The following is a 21,029-nucleotide window of genomic DNA, read 5'->3' as shown; positions in this document are numbered from 1 at the left end:
TGGAAAATTAATAAAAGAGATTTTTGGTATATTTTTTATCCGTGTTCCGTTCCTTCTCTTGTTTTCTGTTTTGTGTGTAATATATAATGGATACTTGTGTGTGACTCTGACTCTCACTTTTGTTGACAGAATCCCGACATTGTCCTTGTACACTATTTGAACGTTCCATATCCCGACGATAACAAAATGGCCGTTATAACGCCCAGTCTGACCTTGTGGGGAGACAAGAAAGAGTGGACTAAGGAAGAGCTTGTCAGTCAATTAAAACCCATGTGTAAGTTTCTCGTGATTTATAGACGAGATTGTACATACAGAAATGCGCTTTTATTTGTTTAAATGAAAAATGTGCTAACCAGATTTGTATCTCTCTAGTTTTTAGTGAAGATGAACCGGATGCTGGTAATGAGATCGAAATTTCGGTGAGTAATGTCTGATATGCATTTTGTAAATAATACCTTGAAACTGTATTCTCCCTTCGTGTGTTATCATAGAATATTGAATGCCTCTGCCGGGAGTCTTACATGATATTTGCTGACATTGTGAGTTTGGCAAGGCAGGAATAATAAATTTATTTACAAATTACAGAAAAAGAGTCTGAAGAAATCTATAGCCATAAAAGCTTTTCGTTTTTCTCTTGTTTTATCCCAAATGCCCCTTTTTCTTGAGGTGTTGGTGGATTTTTTTTAATTAAGATTGAGAGAGCACCACGCAAAAATTATTGAAATAGCCACAGTCTGTGCATAATTTCATGTAAATCTTAACTTCACTTTCCTATGCGAAAGGATAATAATGAAATTCTTGATAATAATTTCTTTTAAAATACAAATCAATTTGGCACAGTATTGCGAAAAGCTAAATTGTATGGAAACAGTCCATTTGTTTTCTTAAAAGCTCAATTTTGACGTCCTGTCCCACATTAAAGAAAGTGCGAAAATGGTTGAGAAAAGTACGAATGTGGAAGGGTACATTCAAAATTTTAAAGAAAACCTCCTGAAAGATGCTCATATTACTTGAATCATATCTCTCAGTATGTTACAGGTTTTTTGTTTGCATCAGTTGGCAAGGTTTGCCCGATACACAGTATATCGACTCCGCCATCAACGTGTTAAGGAACACAAATTCCCAATGTAGTAACTAGCCAACTGCTAATTATTCGTATTGTGGAAATGAAAATCCTAGGCCTGCCTAGACTGCTTTTTAGTTACAACCAACCTTATTGTAAATGAGGTATCACTAGTGCGTACTGAACGTGTCAGCCTTTTGAGCCCTAATGACTTCATAGACTGCTAGAAATCTCATATGTATTTATCAGTTGGAATGAGAATTGGAGGTATTAATAGAAGGTTTTGAGAAGGTTTGAGTGAGTTTTGAGCGACGAGTTTTTGCCTCAAGATGAAATCGCTTGATCGATACGAAAGGATGTGTTAGTTCCGTGAGAAGTAACAGAAATTAAGTTTCAGTGGATGAAATTGCAAATCAAAACAGACACAATTTAGGAAAGACATTTTGCGCGGAAAGGCGTTACTGCGAAAAATTTATGTGAAGCACTTACAACTGAAAGAAACGCACTTATGATCAGTGAAATCAAATTCACTAAACTATATATTGTAAACTACTGCTCATCAATCTTACTGGCCTAATCTACGCTCTGAACAATCTTGGCCAATCTTAGTTACATTCTAGTTTCCAAACGTAGAAGAATCCCGTAATCATCCTTTACAAAAAATACACCCAAAAGGGCGAAACATTCTAAAAACGACAGCCCGAATCAAAATAGGTTTGTACTGCTTAGTGCACATCAAGAAAAAATATTGGATGAAAACACTCCCAAATTGAATTGAATCAGCGAACTTGTCGATAATCTTCCAAGATTGATTGGCAAAAGCACTTGCTACGTAGGCCCACATAGGCCCCACCCAATCTATGACGAAAGCAAGTACAGAGAAGTAGCCAGCTTTGGCAAAGAAGGTAAAACGTATTGCAAATACCAATTGAAAAGCTCCAAGTGCATTACAGTAGGGCCAAAAGGAATCGAACCAAGAGTGAATTTGTCAGAGATTAAAAAATTTAAAAAACTTTGAAGCTGAACATTTTCAGGTGAGGTCGGTACATAGGTAGAATTCCCCAACCTATTGAGTGGAGTGATGTATTGAAATTTAAGAAGGGCGAAACGCATCCAATATATAATCAAGGCGATCTGATTTATTGAAGAATTGTCGTAGAAAAGCCACTTAAAAAACCTGCCCCGGTGCACTCCCAGAATTGTCAAGAATTTGATCACACAAAAACATACCCAGTTTTTATGTCATTTGAGAAGATCTGCACGCAACAGCTAATTGTAAGAGGAATAGGCAGGATATAAGTGCTAAGAACTGTACCACAATCGACTAACCACAGAGGTTGCTCAGTCTAGTCTGAAATCAAGCGGAAATCGCAATGGAAACAACGAGTTCAATGCATCAAAACAAATACCATTCCCGCTAGCAGATCTGTGGTTAAAGGCTTTAAAAACATAGCACAACAGCTATGCTAGCATTTTGAAATCCACACCTCAAAGTCAAAAAAATACAAGCGTCCAAACCCAGAATCTGGAAGGACTCAAACGATGAACCAGTTTATGGTCTCGTTGCAAAAGATGATGCAATAAAAGACGCATAATCAGACGCAGATCTTACAGGTCCTTCTCAGAAACAAATGAATCAGTTCAAAATTTGTCACTGGATTGCAAATGACATCAGCAAGCATAAACTGAAAATAGAACACTTGCTGTTTGGCAAATAAATCGATACAATGCTCATATCCGAAACGCATCTCATTCACAAAACAATTTCCATATTGGTGGGGATCTAGACTGATTACTCCCAAAACAAGACCCCATGTTGGACGTGCTTGCTCGAGACACCTTGCGATGACATGCTTTCAGACCACTTGCCCGTCATTATAACACTTGTATGCGCACCACACTACAATAGGTGATACAAGTAAAAAAATAACAAACAAATCATCGAACTGGTTGAATTTCCGCAAGTATATAAGGACTCATCTGCAAATCAACATTCCTTAGAAAACCAGAGGTGAAATAGACAAAGCCCTCCATCGAAATAATGACCGTGGCTGCACAACTCTCTACCCCATGCCCATGTATCGCCAACCTTCCAAAAAATAGTACACCGCATAGTATACTACAAGCTTAGAAGACAAGATAGGCTCACAGATCACCAGACCTAAAAAGACAGTTAGGCCAGAGTAAGTTGATCCATGCAGCAATTAAAGATCAAAGGGAACAGGAGTTAGAAACTTACTTACGCGGTTTACCGCCCACTGCATCAACTGATTTTGTTACTGTGAAAAGCTACAAAAAACTGAAGAGACCTGCTTAATGTGAATCGTAAATACTGAGATCAGCGAACGGCAGTTGGGCAAATATAAAATACCTGAAAAAGGTATTCCTTCCTCCCTTACTGGAAATGGAGTCGAAAAATATCCTATGGCTACGCCGAAAACAAGCTTCTCATTTAGAGCCAAACAAGTTGCTCGAGTATTTAAAGAACAAGGGGACCCAAAAAAGCTCCAAGATATGACCTAATCACAGGAAAAATGTTGAAGGAACTTCTAAGTATCGCAGTCACTCACGTAACTCACATATTTATCGGAATTCTACAGTTTCGCCTATTTCCCCAAGGCTTGGAAGGTTTCAGAAGTTATAATGATTCCTAAATGTGGGAGGCACCAAATACAGGTTACATCTTTCAAGTCTATAAATCTGCTACGCATCTTCTCAAAAGTGTTCAGAAAATTACTAATTTTCAAAAATTTCACTACACCTAGTAGTGGAAAACAAATTAATTCCTCTGCAGCAGTTTGGCTTCCGAAAGAAGCATAATGAAATCGAACAAGTCTACAGGATCGTCTTTGAGATATGGAGTTCACTGGAGAATAAAAAGCCAATACTCAGCAGTCCTTTAAAATAAAAAAGCTGCTTCCACAGTACAATACAGTACAGTTTTATGGAAATTTGGAATTTTTTCTCTTGGGGCGCAAATTCAGGGCGAAATACGAAAGTTCACATCTCACGAATACAACATCCAAGCTGAAGAGCCTCAAAGTAATGGACCGATACTCTACCTCATCTATACCTCGAATCTACCAACTGATCCTTACCTGATAACTTTCCAGGTAATACTTCTATTTTAAGTATCCACACCAATCCTCACGTTGCACCAACAAACTTACAAATCCACCTAAGACGAATTGAATAGTGGTTTACAAAACCGAAAAATGCTATCCGGTCACTTTCACAATGAACCGGTAAAACTGCACTGACGGTCTTAATCAACAGGTGTAACGATTCATCAACAGAATGAGGTTAAGTGTCTCAGTTTGCACCTGGATAGACGACTAACGTGGAGAAAACATATTGAGACGAAGGCAATGCAAATGCAGTTGAAAACAAAAGATATGTATTGGCTTCTAAACAAAAACACTAAGCTGGGACTTGGCTACAAACGTTTGCTCCGCAAAGCCGTCATAATGCCAACACGGTCTTTTGGAATTCAGTTGATTGAGTGTGCACATCTAACATCGAGTTGCTGCAGAGAGCTCAAGTTCAGGATACTACGGATGATTACAGAGACACAGAGACCTTAAACTTGCGACATTAACAGAGGAGATCTCATTCCAGATGAGGAAGTACAAGAGAAGGTTAGCTCCTTATCCTAACTCCTTAGCTAAGATAATTCTATCATAATAAGGTAGGAAATGGACAAATATAAAGACAAATATATGGTGGCAACGTCAGCACTGGTCAAACGGGAAGAATAAAGAGAGGAAACTACAACTTTGAGACAGTTGATATTTTCTCCTATCTAGGGTCGAAAATCACAACCAATAACAGCTACGATGATGAAATCCGCACACGATTGTTGGCAGCTAACAGAGCCTATTTCAGCTTACAAAAACTATTCCACTCGAAACGTCTCACTATAGGATCAAAGCTCTTATTGTACAGGACACTGATCTTGTCAGTCTTCATATATTCCTCGGAAACTTGGGTTCCCAGCAAGAAAAATTGCGAACTCTTGGCCACGTTCGAGAGAAGAATTCTCCGACGAAATCTATGAGCGATACCATGACCGTCAAGTTGTGGATAAAATCCGGCACAATAGGTTACTGTGGGAGGGTCACTTAATCCGTATGGATGAGGATGATCCACCCCGAAAAGTCTAAGGGCAATATTTATGGTAGAAAAAGAAGACGAGGCAGATCTGCATAAGATGGAGCGATGGCGTAGGCCAGGACGCCAGACACCTTTTAGGGCATTTCGAATTTGTGGACCTCGGTGCAAAACGGGGATGTCTGGAGTTTCTTATTAAGGCAGGCCTAGACCGAATACCGGTTGTTGCGCCATTGATGATAATGATGACTAAGGACTTGAGCAAGGGGATATGTGTAGGTGCATCAAGGTGATTATGAAAATATTCACCATAACTGTAGTTAATATAGGCATAAAAGTGTTTAAATTTGAAAAAAGGAATTTTTATTTGGGATTAATGGAAATAAATAATTAGTGTTGAAAACATATAAAAGCAACTTGAATGAAAAAGAAACTCTTTTAAAGACATTGAGTCTACAAAAAAAGATTCTTTCACTTTTAATTAGTAACTCTTTCTAATTTCTGAATTGTTAGAATCTCCACAGATGCCGGATTTTACCTAATACTAGCAGCAAGTGCTAAACATTTAGGTTCGGACGATTCTCCCTGCTTGAAATATATATGATATATGTATAAAAAGATAGGGCGGTGGTCGGTGGTGAGTTAATGGGAAAATCCGTCGAGAACTGCTTGGTGTACTTTTGCATAGTTTGAACCAGACTTTGGAGAGTCCCATGACTTCTAGGGAAGCCGTGAGGGATTTAAGTTCAATACCTGTAACTGACAATATTCTAGGAGCTACAGTCTCGAGGCGCAAAATTTCTTTGATTTCACGAGCCTCACTCATCTTTTTTTTCACTCATTTCCGTTCAATGTTGCTATTTACCCGTCTTGTCAATTAACAGCACGTCTGACTTGTTGTGCTCTATATGGTGGTCAGTTAGAACTGAATCCATGCCGTAATCAGAACTATCGGGTAATGCTTGTGGCTTATACCGGTAAACCGGACATATTCCCGTGATCAGCCCATGCTTATATGCAAGCGCCTGCTCTTTACTAATATCTTGAGGGTGCATAGTAATTTTTCCAGCCCGATCGCATAGTTCGTTATTGAAATACAGAGCAATTTATACACCCATCTCTAAAGAAAGGTGTTTTTCTGCTGCCACGCTAGAGGGCGCTGTGATCATCTTAAAGAAAAACAGTAAACGGTATTTTAACATCATCATCAACGGCGCAACAACCGGTATCCGGTCTAGGCCTGCCTTAATAAGGAACTCCAGACATCCCGGTTTTGCGCCGAGGTCCACCAATTCGATATCCCTTAAACGCTGTCTGGCGTCCTGACCTACGCCATCGCTCCATCTTAGGCAGGGTCTGCCTCGCCTTTTTTGTCTACTATAGATATTGCCCTTATAGACTTTCCGGGTGGGATCATCCTCATCCATACGGATTAAGTGACCCGCCCACCGTAACCTATTGAGCCGGAATTTTATCCACAACCGGGACGGTCATGGTATTTTAACGTGCAGACTTAACTCCAGTCCGTAAACTAGGATTATTAAAAAATATTAAAAACTACATTTTTGATGCCGCGTTAAACTTTTTTTTTGACTTTTGGTGTTTTGTTATGGCTTCTTCAATGAAAAAAAACTACTGAATGAATCGCAATTATCCTAGTTTGCGGGCCGTAGAAATTTATTCTGAATAAGTTGTGAAAATTTCAACCAATTTCGTTGAATAGATGCGGTTTCGAGAAAAACGCATTTAAAAAGTAGAATGCGATTTTTAGCCATAAAACCTTAACTGGCCCTTAATCTGCTATACCTAGTCCATAAACCTTAGGTTTCCTGGAGAAACACGTGTACGGCCTTGGCTTCAATTCTCGTCCTTTTAGCGAAGTCATTCGAACGTTATTCCGACCGATAAATACGAGCTTCATTACGACGATCGACATAAATCTAGCATGTGACTTATCACGTGTTTAACACCATAAATTCCGAATGACTCCGAATATCAAAATATCACTTTGCCCAGATATTCTACTCTATATCTAGATACAATTGACGCCAAAAAAAATCGATTCCGCGAATCCGACACACAGGATGATCCCCTTAAACCCTATTAGGTATTAAATTAACGAAATTCTGCAAAAGTGGAATGACATTTTTTATACCACACGTCTTCGATCACTTTGCCTTATTGAGCGGGAGTGTTGAGTTCCTGCTTCATTATCTGCATCTTCATAATATGGATAAGGTTTTCAATAGGGTTTTATCTGTTTCCAGACTAGCCCATCGTGAAAATGTCGACTTCTGCTAAATAATCCTTTACTTGTAAAAGGCAAAAGAGAAACCTTTTATTGCTATTCTTTTCGATAACGTCTTTCTGTTGGATTCAAGTTGAATCTGGGAGAATATTCTTCTTCTTTTTCTTCAGCCTTTTTCCCGTTCACAAGCGGGGTCGGCTCATCGTGATCAGGTTTTCGCCATTTGGCTCTATCGAATGCCTGATTTAGGTGCAATCTTAAGGCTTTTAAATCCAACTTATATAATTTTTCGTTCATTCCATTTTTTCGGTCAAAAGTGCTATTTGGTAGGTCTTTGAGTAAAAGGCCACTTCCCGCGTCGTCGAAGCGATCGGCTTCGGAATTTTATAGCGCCTTCCACAAGCACTATTCTAATATTCTCCGCAGTTTCGAGCCAACCGCACCAACACATTCTCTTTAGTAAGCGATTTTCACGAGTAGTGAGTGGTTTTCCCCACTCTTCTAGTCCTCTTTTTCCGTTCACTACATCCAGTAGCCTGGTAAGCATTTAAAAATTTGCTTATTGTCTTCGTCCCTTTGTTCAATTAACGAGCGAGGTCGTTAAGCCATTTTATTCTCTTATTTGCCTGATCTAGGATCCAGTCGCGGGGCTTTCAAATCCCCACCTAGCGCATTTCGTCGCTTACCATCCACTTCGTTGTTCATGTCGATCACGCATATCCTGTTATTTATCTGTATATCAGAATCAATTACTTGATGGAGATATGTATTTTATATGTATGTGCTAATGAAGTTTGCTGATAGTTTCCAATAAAATGGGAATGAGTATACGTTAGCGGTATGTAGTTATTATTATAATATTATACAGGATGCGGCAGCATAACTTCCTTTTTTAAAATGCGCGCCACTCAGTTAGTTGATGTCATAGCGGAGCGCTAGTGGTCTCGTTCAAGAGGGGATACTGTAAAGTTTTGTCCCGACACGGTTCAGTCGCCATCATGCGTTGGAATAGTGAGGAGCGTGCCTTTGCCGTTGAGGTTTACTTTTCAAGCGGATGTTCGGTTAATGCAACACAGCGTGCATTTCGGAATCGCTTTAATTTAGCCCCGTTGGCTCCCGTCCCAGACCGCAAATCAATTGTTACATGGGTCACTACATTCAGACAAACTGCAAGTGCGACAAAAGGAAGAACTGGAGTCCCTCGGCCCGTTAGATCACCTGAGAACATTGAAGCAGTGAGAGCGTCAATGTTGCGATCGCCACGGCGTTCTGCGCGCAAACACGCATCTGCCCTTGGACTATCCGATCGTTCTGTGAGAAGAATTCTTCGTGATGATCTTCTTTTTCATCCCTATAAGATGGCGATAGTGCAGGAACTTTCAGAACGTGACTTCAATTCTCGGATGAACGCGTGTGAGCTTCTTCTTGATGTCGTTCCCGAGGATGCTATTGTTTTTTTTAGCGATGAAGCCCAGTTTCATTTGTGTGGGTCGGTTAACAAACAAAACATGCGCTACTGGGCTGACACCAACCCTCGAGAATTGCATCAAAAGCCTTTGCATTCACCCAAAGTCACAATGTGGTGTGCCATTTCTTCAGCTGGAATTATTGGTCCCTGGTTTTTTGAGGAAAATGAGGTTACAGTGACAGTGAATTCGGACCGGTATGTAAACATGCTACAGAATTTTTTTTCCCACGGCTAGAAAATTTGGATTTGGGGGACACTTGGTTCCAACAAGACGGTGCAACAGCACACACTTCAAGAGCATCGATGGCTATTTTAAGGGAACACTTTCCAGAGCGCCTTATCTCAATTAGAGGCGATTTGGAATGGCCGGCACTGCTCTCCCGATCTGTCCCCTTGTGATTTTTTTCTATGGGGTTTTTTCAAATCCCGTTTTTATGTGAACCGTCCAAGAACCCTACAAGATTTGAAGACCAACATCCAAGAAGAAATTGCCAACATAACACCTGCTATGCTAACAAGAGTCATGACAAACGCCAGAAATCGATTTACGCAATGTATGGAGAATGGGGGACTTGATCTGACTTGATTTGATCTTCAAAACAATGTAATGTACCTACATTATAAAAAATAAATAAATATTTTCCGATGCATACAATAGTTTTTATTGAGTTTTGAAAAAAGGAAGTTATGCTGCCGCACCCTGTGTATACCTTTCGTCGTCCTACTGTTTTCTTGTATCCTTCCTCGCATCAACCGTTTCCTCTACACGGAGACGCACACTCGTTTCACAATTCTCATTGTGTTCTTTAATCCCTTTCATACTCTAACGAATGCCTTTTTGTATGCATATGTTGTCAGTGTTGATGTACTTTTCGTCGTTTTTAAGGTTTTGTGTGAAACAAAACCTTATTAGAATCGAGACGGTGTCTGTCTGTCCGTCTGTCCGTCTGTCTGTCTGTCTGTCTGTCACACCCGATTTATTCGGAAACGGCTAAACCGATTGTCACGAAAATTGGTGAGAGTATGTAATCTGGTGTTCCCTTTACATGCAGTAAGTGGCGCCATCTTGTGTTAAGTTTAAGGGGGGGCTCCCCATACATGTGAATGGAGGGTGCAAATTTTTTTTTCACAGAATGTAGCCATATGGGGTATCAAATGAAAGGTCTCAATTAGTACTTTTCGAAACTGGTTCAATATTTGAAATTGGGTGAAACATAGGGGAGTGGGGGCTCTAAATATGACCCCCAAAAAGTGTAACAGGTCTCGTTCTCAGAACCTATCCAACCGAAAAATCTGAAAAAAATCGCAGTGGTGCATCTCTACGAAGTCTAGGCCTCAATATATATCCGGTTCCGATATCTGCACAAGTAAAGTTAATAACAGTATATTTCCACATTTTAGAAATTTGCCTGGCACCCCCCTTATGTTCATCCCAGAAGTAAGATGTAGTGAAGATCATAATGCATAGTTTGGTAAAGTTTGAAGAAAATCCAACTATTACTAACAAAGTTATAGGGGGTGAAACTTTACAATTTTTTGTGAATTTCGTGCACTCTACAACCTGCATGACGTCATCATCACATATCAATTCGTCAATATCACAACGAAATGAGTTCTTATGAATGGCGTCGCAAAGAATTATTTTGTTTTAGTTTTTTAGTTATTTGTCAACCAGACATGTGTTTATCTAGGTATATAATATATGCGTGCTAATGAACTTTGCGGGTAGTGCCTAATTCAAATAGATATAAGAAGTAAATCGGAAATATGAGTACGATCCATTTATATACGTGCATATATGTGTACAGTATTTGGGAAATAGGCAGTTTGTTTGTTTAGGGTGAGCGTAATAGCTATGGCTGTAATATGTACGTATGTCTCGTAGTTAGGAAAAATATGAAGTATTATGTTGGATTTGTAGCTATATGCGGATAGACAAATGTGCGTTGAATTTTTTTGCATAAGATGAACACAAAACCTTTATGCCCGAAGCGCGAGCTTCCGGTATTCCGACTTGTTTCTGAATGGTTTTAAGTTCATCGCTCTAACCTCGAGAATGAGCTCCAGTGTCGTTTTTGTTTTGAGACTGCAACTGAGTTACTGGTATTCCCTCCAAATTTCGACAGAAAAATTCAAAAATTGTGAAAGTGATACCTTCCTACCCAGATGTACCTGTGTGCATGGTTTTAAAAAAATGGAAATGGATTTGTAACAACGAGTTTCAAAAATTTGCAAAATATTATACATGATTTAATGGCTGAATTCATATTAATATTTGTCGAACACGAGGACGAGTAGTGTTTTTATTTAGACGAGTGGAAGGCATGTTTGGAATGAGGGGGGGGGGATTCACGTAGTTTTCAGTCAAAAACGAAGACGGCGCTTGCGGTATTTATCTTTGAGAGAAGAACGTTTGGAGTTACCGAAATGTTACGTTGGAGCAGTGGCGTAACACGCCATGATCACATCCGAATAAGGACTTCCACGATCGATATGGATTTGCATCGATCGTTGAGAAATTGCAAGGGAGGCGTCTACGATGGTATGGATAAGCAATTTGCGCCGATGAAAACTTAATTGCCAACATTGGTCTGAAAATCGAAGTCGATTGGAAACGACCAAAAAGTCGACTGAAACAACGATGGCTTAAAACGCTAGATGGTGATTTGAGGGCCTTTCAACTCCATCCAGGTCCAGCGTATGACCGAAGAAACAGACATCCGCAGACGACTAATTTTTCTAATTTGTGTATAGTTGAATATCAATTTAAGAACAAAATCATCCTAAAAGATTACAAAACACTTTACCCACCCTCGTCTCCCCCATTCTTATGAAATTTTATAATTACTAATCTAACCTAATCTTTGTTGTTTTTTTTCAGACTGCTGAAACAGTAGAAGCAATAGTTGCGCAACTTATGGAAAAACAACGGCTTGCTCGTCAAGCTGCACTTGTCAAACAATTGGAGTGCGGTTGTCCGGATTCAACCTGTGCTGATGGGAAATCGTGCTCTCATCCAATGCGTCGAATAAACTCAGTAAAATCGCTAGCAGAAAAACGGCAAGAAAGCAATAATCAAGTTTCAAGTACAACACCAAACGTATTGATAGGTCCTAGAGTAAGTTATTATCGCTGCGATATCATACAGCAGGTTGCAAGCATTTTGGTTTGTTACCGAAAAATTCGGTAGTTGTTAGTCAAAAATTGCTAATTGCTATAAAAAAATAAGAAATCATAGAGTAAATAACTGAATAAGCTGCTTCTTCTTTTCAATAGCTTTACTCTCGCTGGGTGGATCGTCGAACACGTGAGTCCATACCCGACCTAAATCAGAAGACCATGGACAACTCCATTCACTTCCAAGTCATTCCTACACTGCACAACCATTCCTCCCTTGGCAATCATCATCTTTCCCACCATCAACAGCAGCAGCAACAGCATCTAATGGCCCGTCAGAACAATGCCCATCTAGTTCATTCATCACAAACATCCCAGCTCCTTTCCGGCAACTCAATTTCAACGACAAGTGCAACTAGTTCTATGTCATCGTCGTCGACTAATCAACACTTCACCAATGCGACTAATGCCAGCAATCAAATAAATCGCATAACCAATAATAATGTTAGTCAAATGATAATAAATACGAGCCACACGGGTAACAGTTTAACCGGAAGTGCGGGCTTAGGACTAGTAACGACCCTCGCTAGCAACCACCAAAACAATGCCGGCTCTCAGATGACTTCTCATTCCAATCAGCAAATTAGTTTAGCAATTTCGAGTGATAATAATTTAAACAATTTAACAAATAATGGTGGGACCACCCATCAGCAACACCGCCCTCATTCCCAGCCCCAGCACCACCACCACTCAACAAGCCATTCATCGGCAGGCTCGTCCTCGTCTGGTGGCTCCGGAAACAATTCACACCATCATCCTCGACAGGAGGAGACCCACCATCAGCCATCGATAATTGATAGTAATGTTGTCAATCAAAGGGTGTCATCGAATCTAATTAGTAATGCTTCGAGTGGCGGTCGACTGACTTTGAGCGGGTGCAATACTTCGGATGGTGGCAACTCCTCGAACTCCACGGCTCCACCGCTCGTCCTTAATCTGTCCCAGGTCAGTACTGTGCACAATTTAACTATGCAATCTTGGGAATTTCCATTTGAAATTTCTGTTCACTCCGGTTGTTATTGCTATATGGTTTCTGATTGGCCGCAGTTTATGCTGGTGACCTGAAATTGGTCCCACTACGAACATATAATTTTTGACTAATGTTTGCTTTGAATTGTGCGAAGCGGATTTAATCGGATTCAGAAATTTGACCCTTGCATTTATTAGAAGATTACTTTGGAAGGGGTGAAGCTTTATTAAAAATGAGTAATAAGCACAATTAGGTTTTCCAAATCCACTGTAGTTACGCACCAGCAAATATTCTCAAGCAACCATTTACCTAAACCTCCCTCAAGCTTCTCTCCCTTATAGACAAATGATATACTTTTTTTTCCATTTTCTCAGATTCAAAATTCTGGTGGCAGCCTCCTAATACTAAATGGACAGCAACAATCATTCGTCTGCCAAACCAATCAGCAAGTGCAAGATCGAAAATACACCATAAAAGATGACCGCCCGGCACAGCCGATGACACCAAATCTAGTTCCTAAGCTTGAAGCCATGGATTCCACTTCATCCTCAGCTTCTGAGAAACAAATCAGTGATTCTGTCTACGATACAATCAGTTTTAGTTCAATGAACCAAACTACGCCCAGCACAGATAGTCCTAGCAAAGATAGCAACAGTCTTACAAAAGAGCTGAACGATTCTTTGCCCTTCTTCAATGAGACTTTGGACCTATCACAGGAGGATATCCAGAAAACGTTGAGTGCGAATATGCCGCTTTCTGCTAATAATGGGTCGAATGCAAACGACGATGGAATCGATTCCGACATAAATCCCATGGATTTTATTGATAATGTCTGTGATGTGGGGGTGAACAGCGACCCCGGTGTCGGTTCTCAAGGACATGACCCCGATGACGTGTTTGTTAATTTGGATGCCTTCGATATGTTAGTGGAATTTCCAGACTTGGAGCTGGAGACAAAGAATGCGTTTTCACAAAATACATTGGATCAATTACAAAATCAGTCGGAAGCAAACATGAACAGGAATAACGTGAATCAAACTACATTTAATATAACAGATTATAGTCCTGAGTGGGCTTACCCGGAAGGAGGAGTGAAGGTTCTCGTAACAGGACCATGGAACACTACTTCTTCCTACACAGTATTGTTCGATTCCTTTCCCGTCCCGACTACTATAGTACAGACAGGAGTTTTAAGGTGCTATTGTCCAGGTAGCATTTCATTTAGGAGCTATTTTTGAATTCAATATAGTTTAAGCAAATGCATTTTCTCCGTTTTTTCAGCGCATGAAGTGGGATTTGCTTCATTGCAAGTTGCCTGTGATGGATACGTTATTTCAAATTCTGTAGTTTTCGAGTACAAATCGCCCCCCAATATAGAAACAACTTGTGAGGGTACTGCGAATGACAGCCTTTATAAGTTCACTTTGTTGAATAGACTCTCGTCAATCGATGATCGCATGCAAATCAAGTCAGAGCCAAAAGATTCTGTTGAAGATGTAACCCTTCTGGCGCAGGCAAATTTCGAAGAGAGGCTGGTCAATTACTGTCAAGCTTTATCAAACAAGATGTGGCGATCATTGACGCCAGGATCGTGGCCAGCTGGATACCGAGGCATGACCTTGCTGCATTTAGCTGCTGCGTTGGGGTACTCCAAGTTGGTTTGTACTATGCTCGCTTGGAGGGCAGAAAATCCGAACGTGGTTCTAGAAACAGAAATTGATGCCCTTAGTCAAGACCTTCAAGGGTTCACACCGCTGGTTTGTAGTGGATTTGACATCTCGTCCGAACAAATACAGAAATATCTTATTTCAGGCATGGGCATGCTCTCGTGGACACTATGATACGGCCTCCATTTTGTATAAGTGGAATTATAACTCGATAAATATTAAAAATAGTTTGCTTCAGACACCCGTTGAGATTGCCAGAGCAAATGGGTAGGTTATAGAGCACAATATCGCACATGCTAATACACAACCATACGAATATCAACAAATATTTGCTATATTAATTCTTTAAATGTTGCAGCCACTTGAATATTGTTAGTGAATTAGAACGCCACGAACGCGAGCGTATAAATGGGCAGCAGCAAAACCGTTCTTCTGGAACTCTAAGCACCTTTACCACTACAACAACTACAAATACCAATAACCTTAACAATAGCAATAATAACCTTAATTCATCTTATGCTTATGATGTTTTATCTTCCAATAATATTAAAGACGATAATAGTAGTAATAATAGTACAGATAATAAAAATCGGTTAACTGGTAGTCAAACCATGGCTTCCCATTCCAACAATTCAGAGGAGCAGCAGAAGCAAGAATCGCTCGCAGATTGTAAAATCAAAAACTATGGGAAATCAGATCAGTATTCATCGAGCTCTCCAGTCAGGAAGGTCTCCTCAATTCAAGCGTATAGCAGCAATGATAGTGGTGATAATGTAAATAGCAAGTTTGAAAATAAGGACAACGAACCGAACAATAATAGCACTAACAACATTGCGAACAACGAAAGTCTTCTATCCCAGTGTTCATCGCCGAATTCCAATGGATCCATGAACTCTTTAGGTAGCTCAAGAAGCCACGACGGTGTGTTCTTAAGGCCTGGTGCCGTGTCGAGGTAAGGCTAAATTAAGTTTTGTATTTTGCCTCTGGCAGTTATGGCGCAGGATATGCTAATGCGTTTGGTGAATGTCGCATGAAGTGCAGGCAGTTTCAGCTGCACCGCTGAAGTGGATTGAAAATTTCAGCAACAAAGACGAAATATGGAATATTGCAAAATTTGTTAAATAATCCGAATATCATTTCCTTTTAGGAAAATTTACACAATCCACTTTGTCAATATTGATTCCTCCCCAACAATGTTAAATTTCAGCAGCAATGATAAGTCCGTTGTGAATGGGCAGGATGAAGGCCAATATCAAATATGGCTATAACTAAATTCAGGGTATCTGTCACTCGATCGGCAAAATAGTTCTTCCACTGTTGAGCGACAGCTGGATCATATAATCAGTCATGTTGAATCCTGCGAAAGTGGCAGACAAAATACGCAAGCGAAGGTTAGCGACCTGCACATGGTGATCCCTTTCTAGGCCGATGTCAGCTCCTCTCTTGTTATGCATATTTAGAAGACAACTCCTGGTGCTGACAGTGGCCAATCTGATCTGATCTGGTGTTGGTTAGTTGAAATCGAAGCGACTTTATGGCAGGCTTTATACTCGAAAAATGTGCTATAAATAGCAAGACCGTGGAAGTTGCAGAACTGCAGAAACCTCCCACCACTATAATTACAGTTGTCGAAATTGTGTTTCTCCATCATATATCCGAGCAAGGTGTTGTGAGAACCTAACCTGACATTCAGATCACCCATCACGTTCACAACATCACCTTTAGAATGTCCCTCCCAAACTGCGTGTAATCTGCTATATCGGGAATCTCCATTGGTGCATGGCACTTTGCGATTGTGATGCTCCTTGACGTGGACTGGAATCTTGCAGCCAGAGGCTTGCCAGAAATTGTCCAGAGGAGGTTGTTTCTAGGGCCTTTCAATAGGCCCTAGAAACAACCCGACACCAAGCACATTGATGCAAGAGGGAGAGAAGTGCTCTTCAGAATTCCACCATCTTATTTCGCTTAGACACTTAATCTTCAGTTCGTCGGAATTCTTGCTCAAATTGGAGAAAGCGAGCATTCTGGGGACCCCCGATGTCGCTGTCGAGGAGCGTGCGTACATTCTAGAAATCAATCATAAGCCGCTTTCCATAGTATTTTTTCCAATTACATAAAACGAGAAGCTGAACAGAGAAAACATTTCTAATAGGCTAGTTTTGCAGAATAATAGCTTCCGGCTGCAGGTCTTCGATCCGCTTAATACACTTGTTCTAATTTTAAACTTGCTCATTCTCAAAAAAGTCAAGCGATGACGGCTTTACGGTTTCTTACCAGGGCAGAGGCAAATCGTCAGACGCTGCCTCACCTCTACCCTGGGAGCGTAGCGGCTCGCAGATGCTTGAGTGCTCCTTTATATAATTCGTAGAATACGACATGCCTACGAATTATATTGAGCGCAAATCCGCCTTATTGACCAGAGCTTGGCCAGAGCTGAAAATATTCGTTTTGAGAATGATGGGATCCTAAGTCCGCATCAACTTAATGCTGGACCGGACCAAATGGGGAGCAACTTACTCCCTCTTTCCTGGTCCACGGACCCCTCGCTTAGGGCTTGCACCCAAACTTTTCAAAAAAGTCAAGCGATGACGGCTTTACGGTTTCTTACCAGGACAGAGGCAAATCGTCAGACGCTGCCTCACCTTTGCCCTGGGAGCAGCGTGACCGTAGCGGCTCGCAGATGTTAAAAAGTTTGGGTGCAAGCTCTAAGCGAGAGGTCCGTGGACCAGGAAAGAGGGAGTAAGTTGCTCCCCATTTGGTCCAGTCCAGCATTAAGTTGATGCGGACTTAGGACCCCATCATTCTCAAAACGAATATTGCTCATTCTCTTTAATTCTTTATACGTTACGGCTGCTTGTGAAGGTAACTATAATGCAATTTTATAAAATACCGCTAGGTGAAACTACCGGAGTCCCACGTTGAAAAATTATTTTGTATTTGTAAGGAAGTATTAGCGTATCGCAGAAAAATAAGTCAGGCTTCTTCTTGGCTGAATAATTTTCTTGCCAAAATTTCGGTTCTGAATTTCGATTAGTTCTGTTTATTGAATCATTTTACTTCGTCGTTCCTACGGTACCCTTGGGGGCCGTCCCTATGTACTTGATGGGGCTCTTGCCAAGAGTCCTCACCACATGTTATCTGGCACCATGGAGACCGGGATAGAATTTGCTCTTGGCACGCCTATTTGCTATGGGCCCCTTTTTAGGAGTTTCATGGTTCGCAGGCAGGCCTCCTTTTGTGCTCAAGCGTGGATTCGAGCTATACAGTTCGGGCGATGTACCGATCAGGTGCTCAGAGGTATTAGATAGGTCTCGCATCCACTGGTATGGATGCGAAGCCTATACTCAGTATAAACCAGCCCCGGTGGAGCCCTGATTGTGGTCTGCAAATCAATCCGTGTCCGAAGAGGACCGTGAGATTATGCCTTTACGGCAGGTACTCACGTTTAATCTCCAGGACCTTCATGATCGTCCCATTAAAAAGATTTGTACTGATGACGCATAATCGCTTTGTTCTAAATATGAAGATAAATTTCTTAACATCCTGATGAAAGAATGAAAAAATACAAGCGGGTATTAAAGACAATTTTATTGTTTGATTTCAAATACAGACCACTTTGCACGAGCTAAAGATTATGGCATAGTTGGTTGCTTGCACTTTTGTAATCTGAATAGGCAAGAATACTTACATTATGATTATGTCATGAAATCTTTTTCGTTTTAGTGGGCAAAGTCCCCCAAGCATGAGACTTTCCAAACGACCCTCTGTCGACAGTGGTATCAACATGGACATGCGCTGCACATTTACACGTTCTGGTAAAATATTCAGAGAACAGCATATTAAACATCAAAGGTAATGGCTACAACTTTTATCCGCCCCCTATTCCTTTTTACATTCAATTCTGATTTTGGGCTTTTCACAGTTTTGATTCCAATAGTGACTTCACCAATTCACTTGACTCAACAAATATGGATGGTGGAAGTAACAGCAGCGCAGCCGGGTCACTACTATCCCCATTACGTAAAATGGATTTTGCACTGTGTAAGTACGAAAATACTGCCTTCAATCTAGAACTTATGAATTCAACATTCAACTTCATAAAGAGCTCTTACAGCGCATTTCGTTAACAAAATTATTTCCTAGTGAAAAGTCGTCTGGTTTTTATATACTTCATTGAATCTTTTATTATCTCATAGAAATTTCCATTGCCTAAATTTGAATCCGTTGTGTGTATGATTTGTTTTTTAGATTTGGAATTCTCGCAATAAGTCTATATCCTAAATTTTCAAATTTATTCACTGTGAAAAAACGTTCAGTATTCCATGATTATCGATTGCATCTTATAATTTTGTTACTATATGCGCTTTAAAATAGTCGAACGTTCCAGTAAATTTTGCAATTTATCATTATTTATAATAATTATCCAAGCTATAATATTACATCCCAAATCTTGATTAAACAATTTTAAAAGCTATTTGAAAGGTAAGTGAAGTAGGAAGCTGACGTTCAACATCGAAACTATCTTTCTACTTTTGAAAGGAAATATTCTGAAAAAGTTTGAAATTTTGCCTCGTGGGTAAGGAATTATTTCTAAATTTGCCAAAGACGAGACAAGTCAAAACAAATAATCAAAGCAAAAAGTCTGAAAATTCAGGTTAGAAGTCTTCAAAGTGAATTGAGTGATTTGCAGCGAATCCCTGATAGCTCGCTGTTAAGATACATTCAAATCTATTCATTTTATTTCCTTTCTCAACATGAATCAAACTGCAAAAAGTGAGATATGCTTACATCAGCGATGAAGAGCAAGCTAGGATTTTGCTTACTATATTTTTGATGAAGAGAAGTAAAATCAAAACAATTACTGGTTACTCTCGTAGGCGAAGTTTCGGCGAGTGAGTCAAGTCCGGGGCAGGATAAGCCATCTGGTCCACCATCAGATGATGAAGAGAATATGGAGTCGAACAATTTAACAGATAACAGTGTCGTAGGTCAGTTAACTTTTATGTTTTATATTTTTGTGTTGCATAAGGTTTGTGTTTTTTGTCTTTGTTTGAAGTCTTTTATCCAGAAGATAGCGTTTATGCTTTATATTTATCGAAGATATCTGTACACTTCAAATTTTAGTTCTTTTATTACATTATTATTTCTACAGATGTCTATGTCTACATTGCAAAAGTAGCCCCATCGTCTCAATTTCGTTCTCCACGTCCAGTTCTGGTTTCAATCATGGGCTTCTATTTTGCCTTTCAGTCTCATATTATATCTCTCATTATAATGAAATTCACGAAAATAAAGTGGGGTAGGCAATTATCGAGGAAGGGAAGAAAACTGTATAGATGGTCCACGCTTTATAAAGGAAGGGATTGGAGATATATGTATTTTCCAGGAAGAGAGTCAAACATCTTGAAGAATTCGCGGGAGTATGTATATAGATAACAGGTAGGCGGCTATTAGAAGTACTTTTGTCTATATTCCGGTATCGGGATGGCTCTCTCGTTAAAGTGCTAGACTGTCATACAGGACTTCGTGGTTCAAATCTCAGGGGTGGTAGTGAGATTCGTATCGTGACCGGATGCCGGATACCAGTTGACTCAGCTGTGAATGAGTACCAGAGTCAAGTCAGGGTAATTGACTAGCGACATTCCCTCCTACAGTGTACCGTTACGACCTTGAATGAAGTGCTCTAACACGCTAAAGATTATTATTATTTCTTTAAATTGTCGTAGCAATCTAAAAAATCTGAAAGAAAAGTCGCAATGGCTTAATGGTTAGAGCGCTAGTGACAGCACTGGTGACAGAGATTTATGTCGTGACTGGATGTCACATACTACTCTGAGTGACTTCAGAGGAATAATGATATTCCAGCATTGACTATATTGTTTCCTAGTGTAGCGATGCGAGCTTAATGAAGTGCTCTGACACGCTAGATACAATTTTCATTCTTAAAGATACCACAAAACCTCGCTGAATATGTGGACTCAAGAGCTATACGACCCACTGCAATTCCGACGCTAAAAACTCGTAAAGTATATCGCGCTTATTAAGCAAACATAAGTTGCCGAAAAAAACGGCAATTTTGGTCTGTGTCTTCCTAATGGCTAGACTTGCAGGTCGTGGAAGGTACAGAAGATAAAACGAACAATTGTTTATAATTTTTTTTTTTTTGGTGAAAATGTCCTTGTCCCTAAGATCTTTCAGTTGAATTAGACTGGGCAGGCTTGGAACCTCCTGCAGAGCTTTGGGAAACTATACTTTTTGGATTTGCATATAGGTTTCTGCTATTACAAAGATAATAACTACGTCAACTCTTGAGTTTGTGGAGGAAC

General features: G+C 40.1%; 1 protein-coding gene across 1 annotated transcript in view; it reads left to right on the top strand.

Annotated features, from left to right (window-relative positions):
* Positions 1 to 21,029, top strand: part of LOC119661554 (calmodulin-binding transcription activator 1) — a 601,359-nt gene that overhangs the window by 553,057 nt on the left and 27,273 nt on the right. The window contains 11 exon segments of the mRNA XM_038070945.1: positions 130 to 274; positions 373 to 419; positions 11,771 to 12,007; positions 12,166 to 13,011; positions 13,411 to 14,245; positions 14,318 to 14,793; positions 14,849 to 14,970; positions 15,062 to 15,655; positions 18,427 to 18,555; positions 18,626 to 18,744; positions 19,581 to 19,691. Coding sequence (XP_037926873.1) covers positions 130 to 274; positions 373 to 419; positions 11,771 to 12,007; positions 12,166 to 13,011; positions 13,411 to 14,245; positions 14,318 to 14,793; positions 14,849 to 14,970; positions 15,062 to 15,655; positions 18,427 to 18,555; positions 18,626 to 18,744; positions 19,581 to 19,691 — 3,661 coding nt within the window.

The sequence above is a fragment of the Hermetia illucens genome, chromosome 1 (genome assembly GCF_905115235.1).
Source record: "Hermetia illucens chromosome 1, iHerIll2.2.curated.20191125, whole genome shotgun sequence".
Lineage (NCBI taxonomy): Eukaryota > Metazoa > Arthropoda > Insecta > Diptera > Stratiomyidae > Hermetia > Hermetia illucens.
This window is presented reverse-complemented; position numbering and strand designations above follow the sequence as displayed.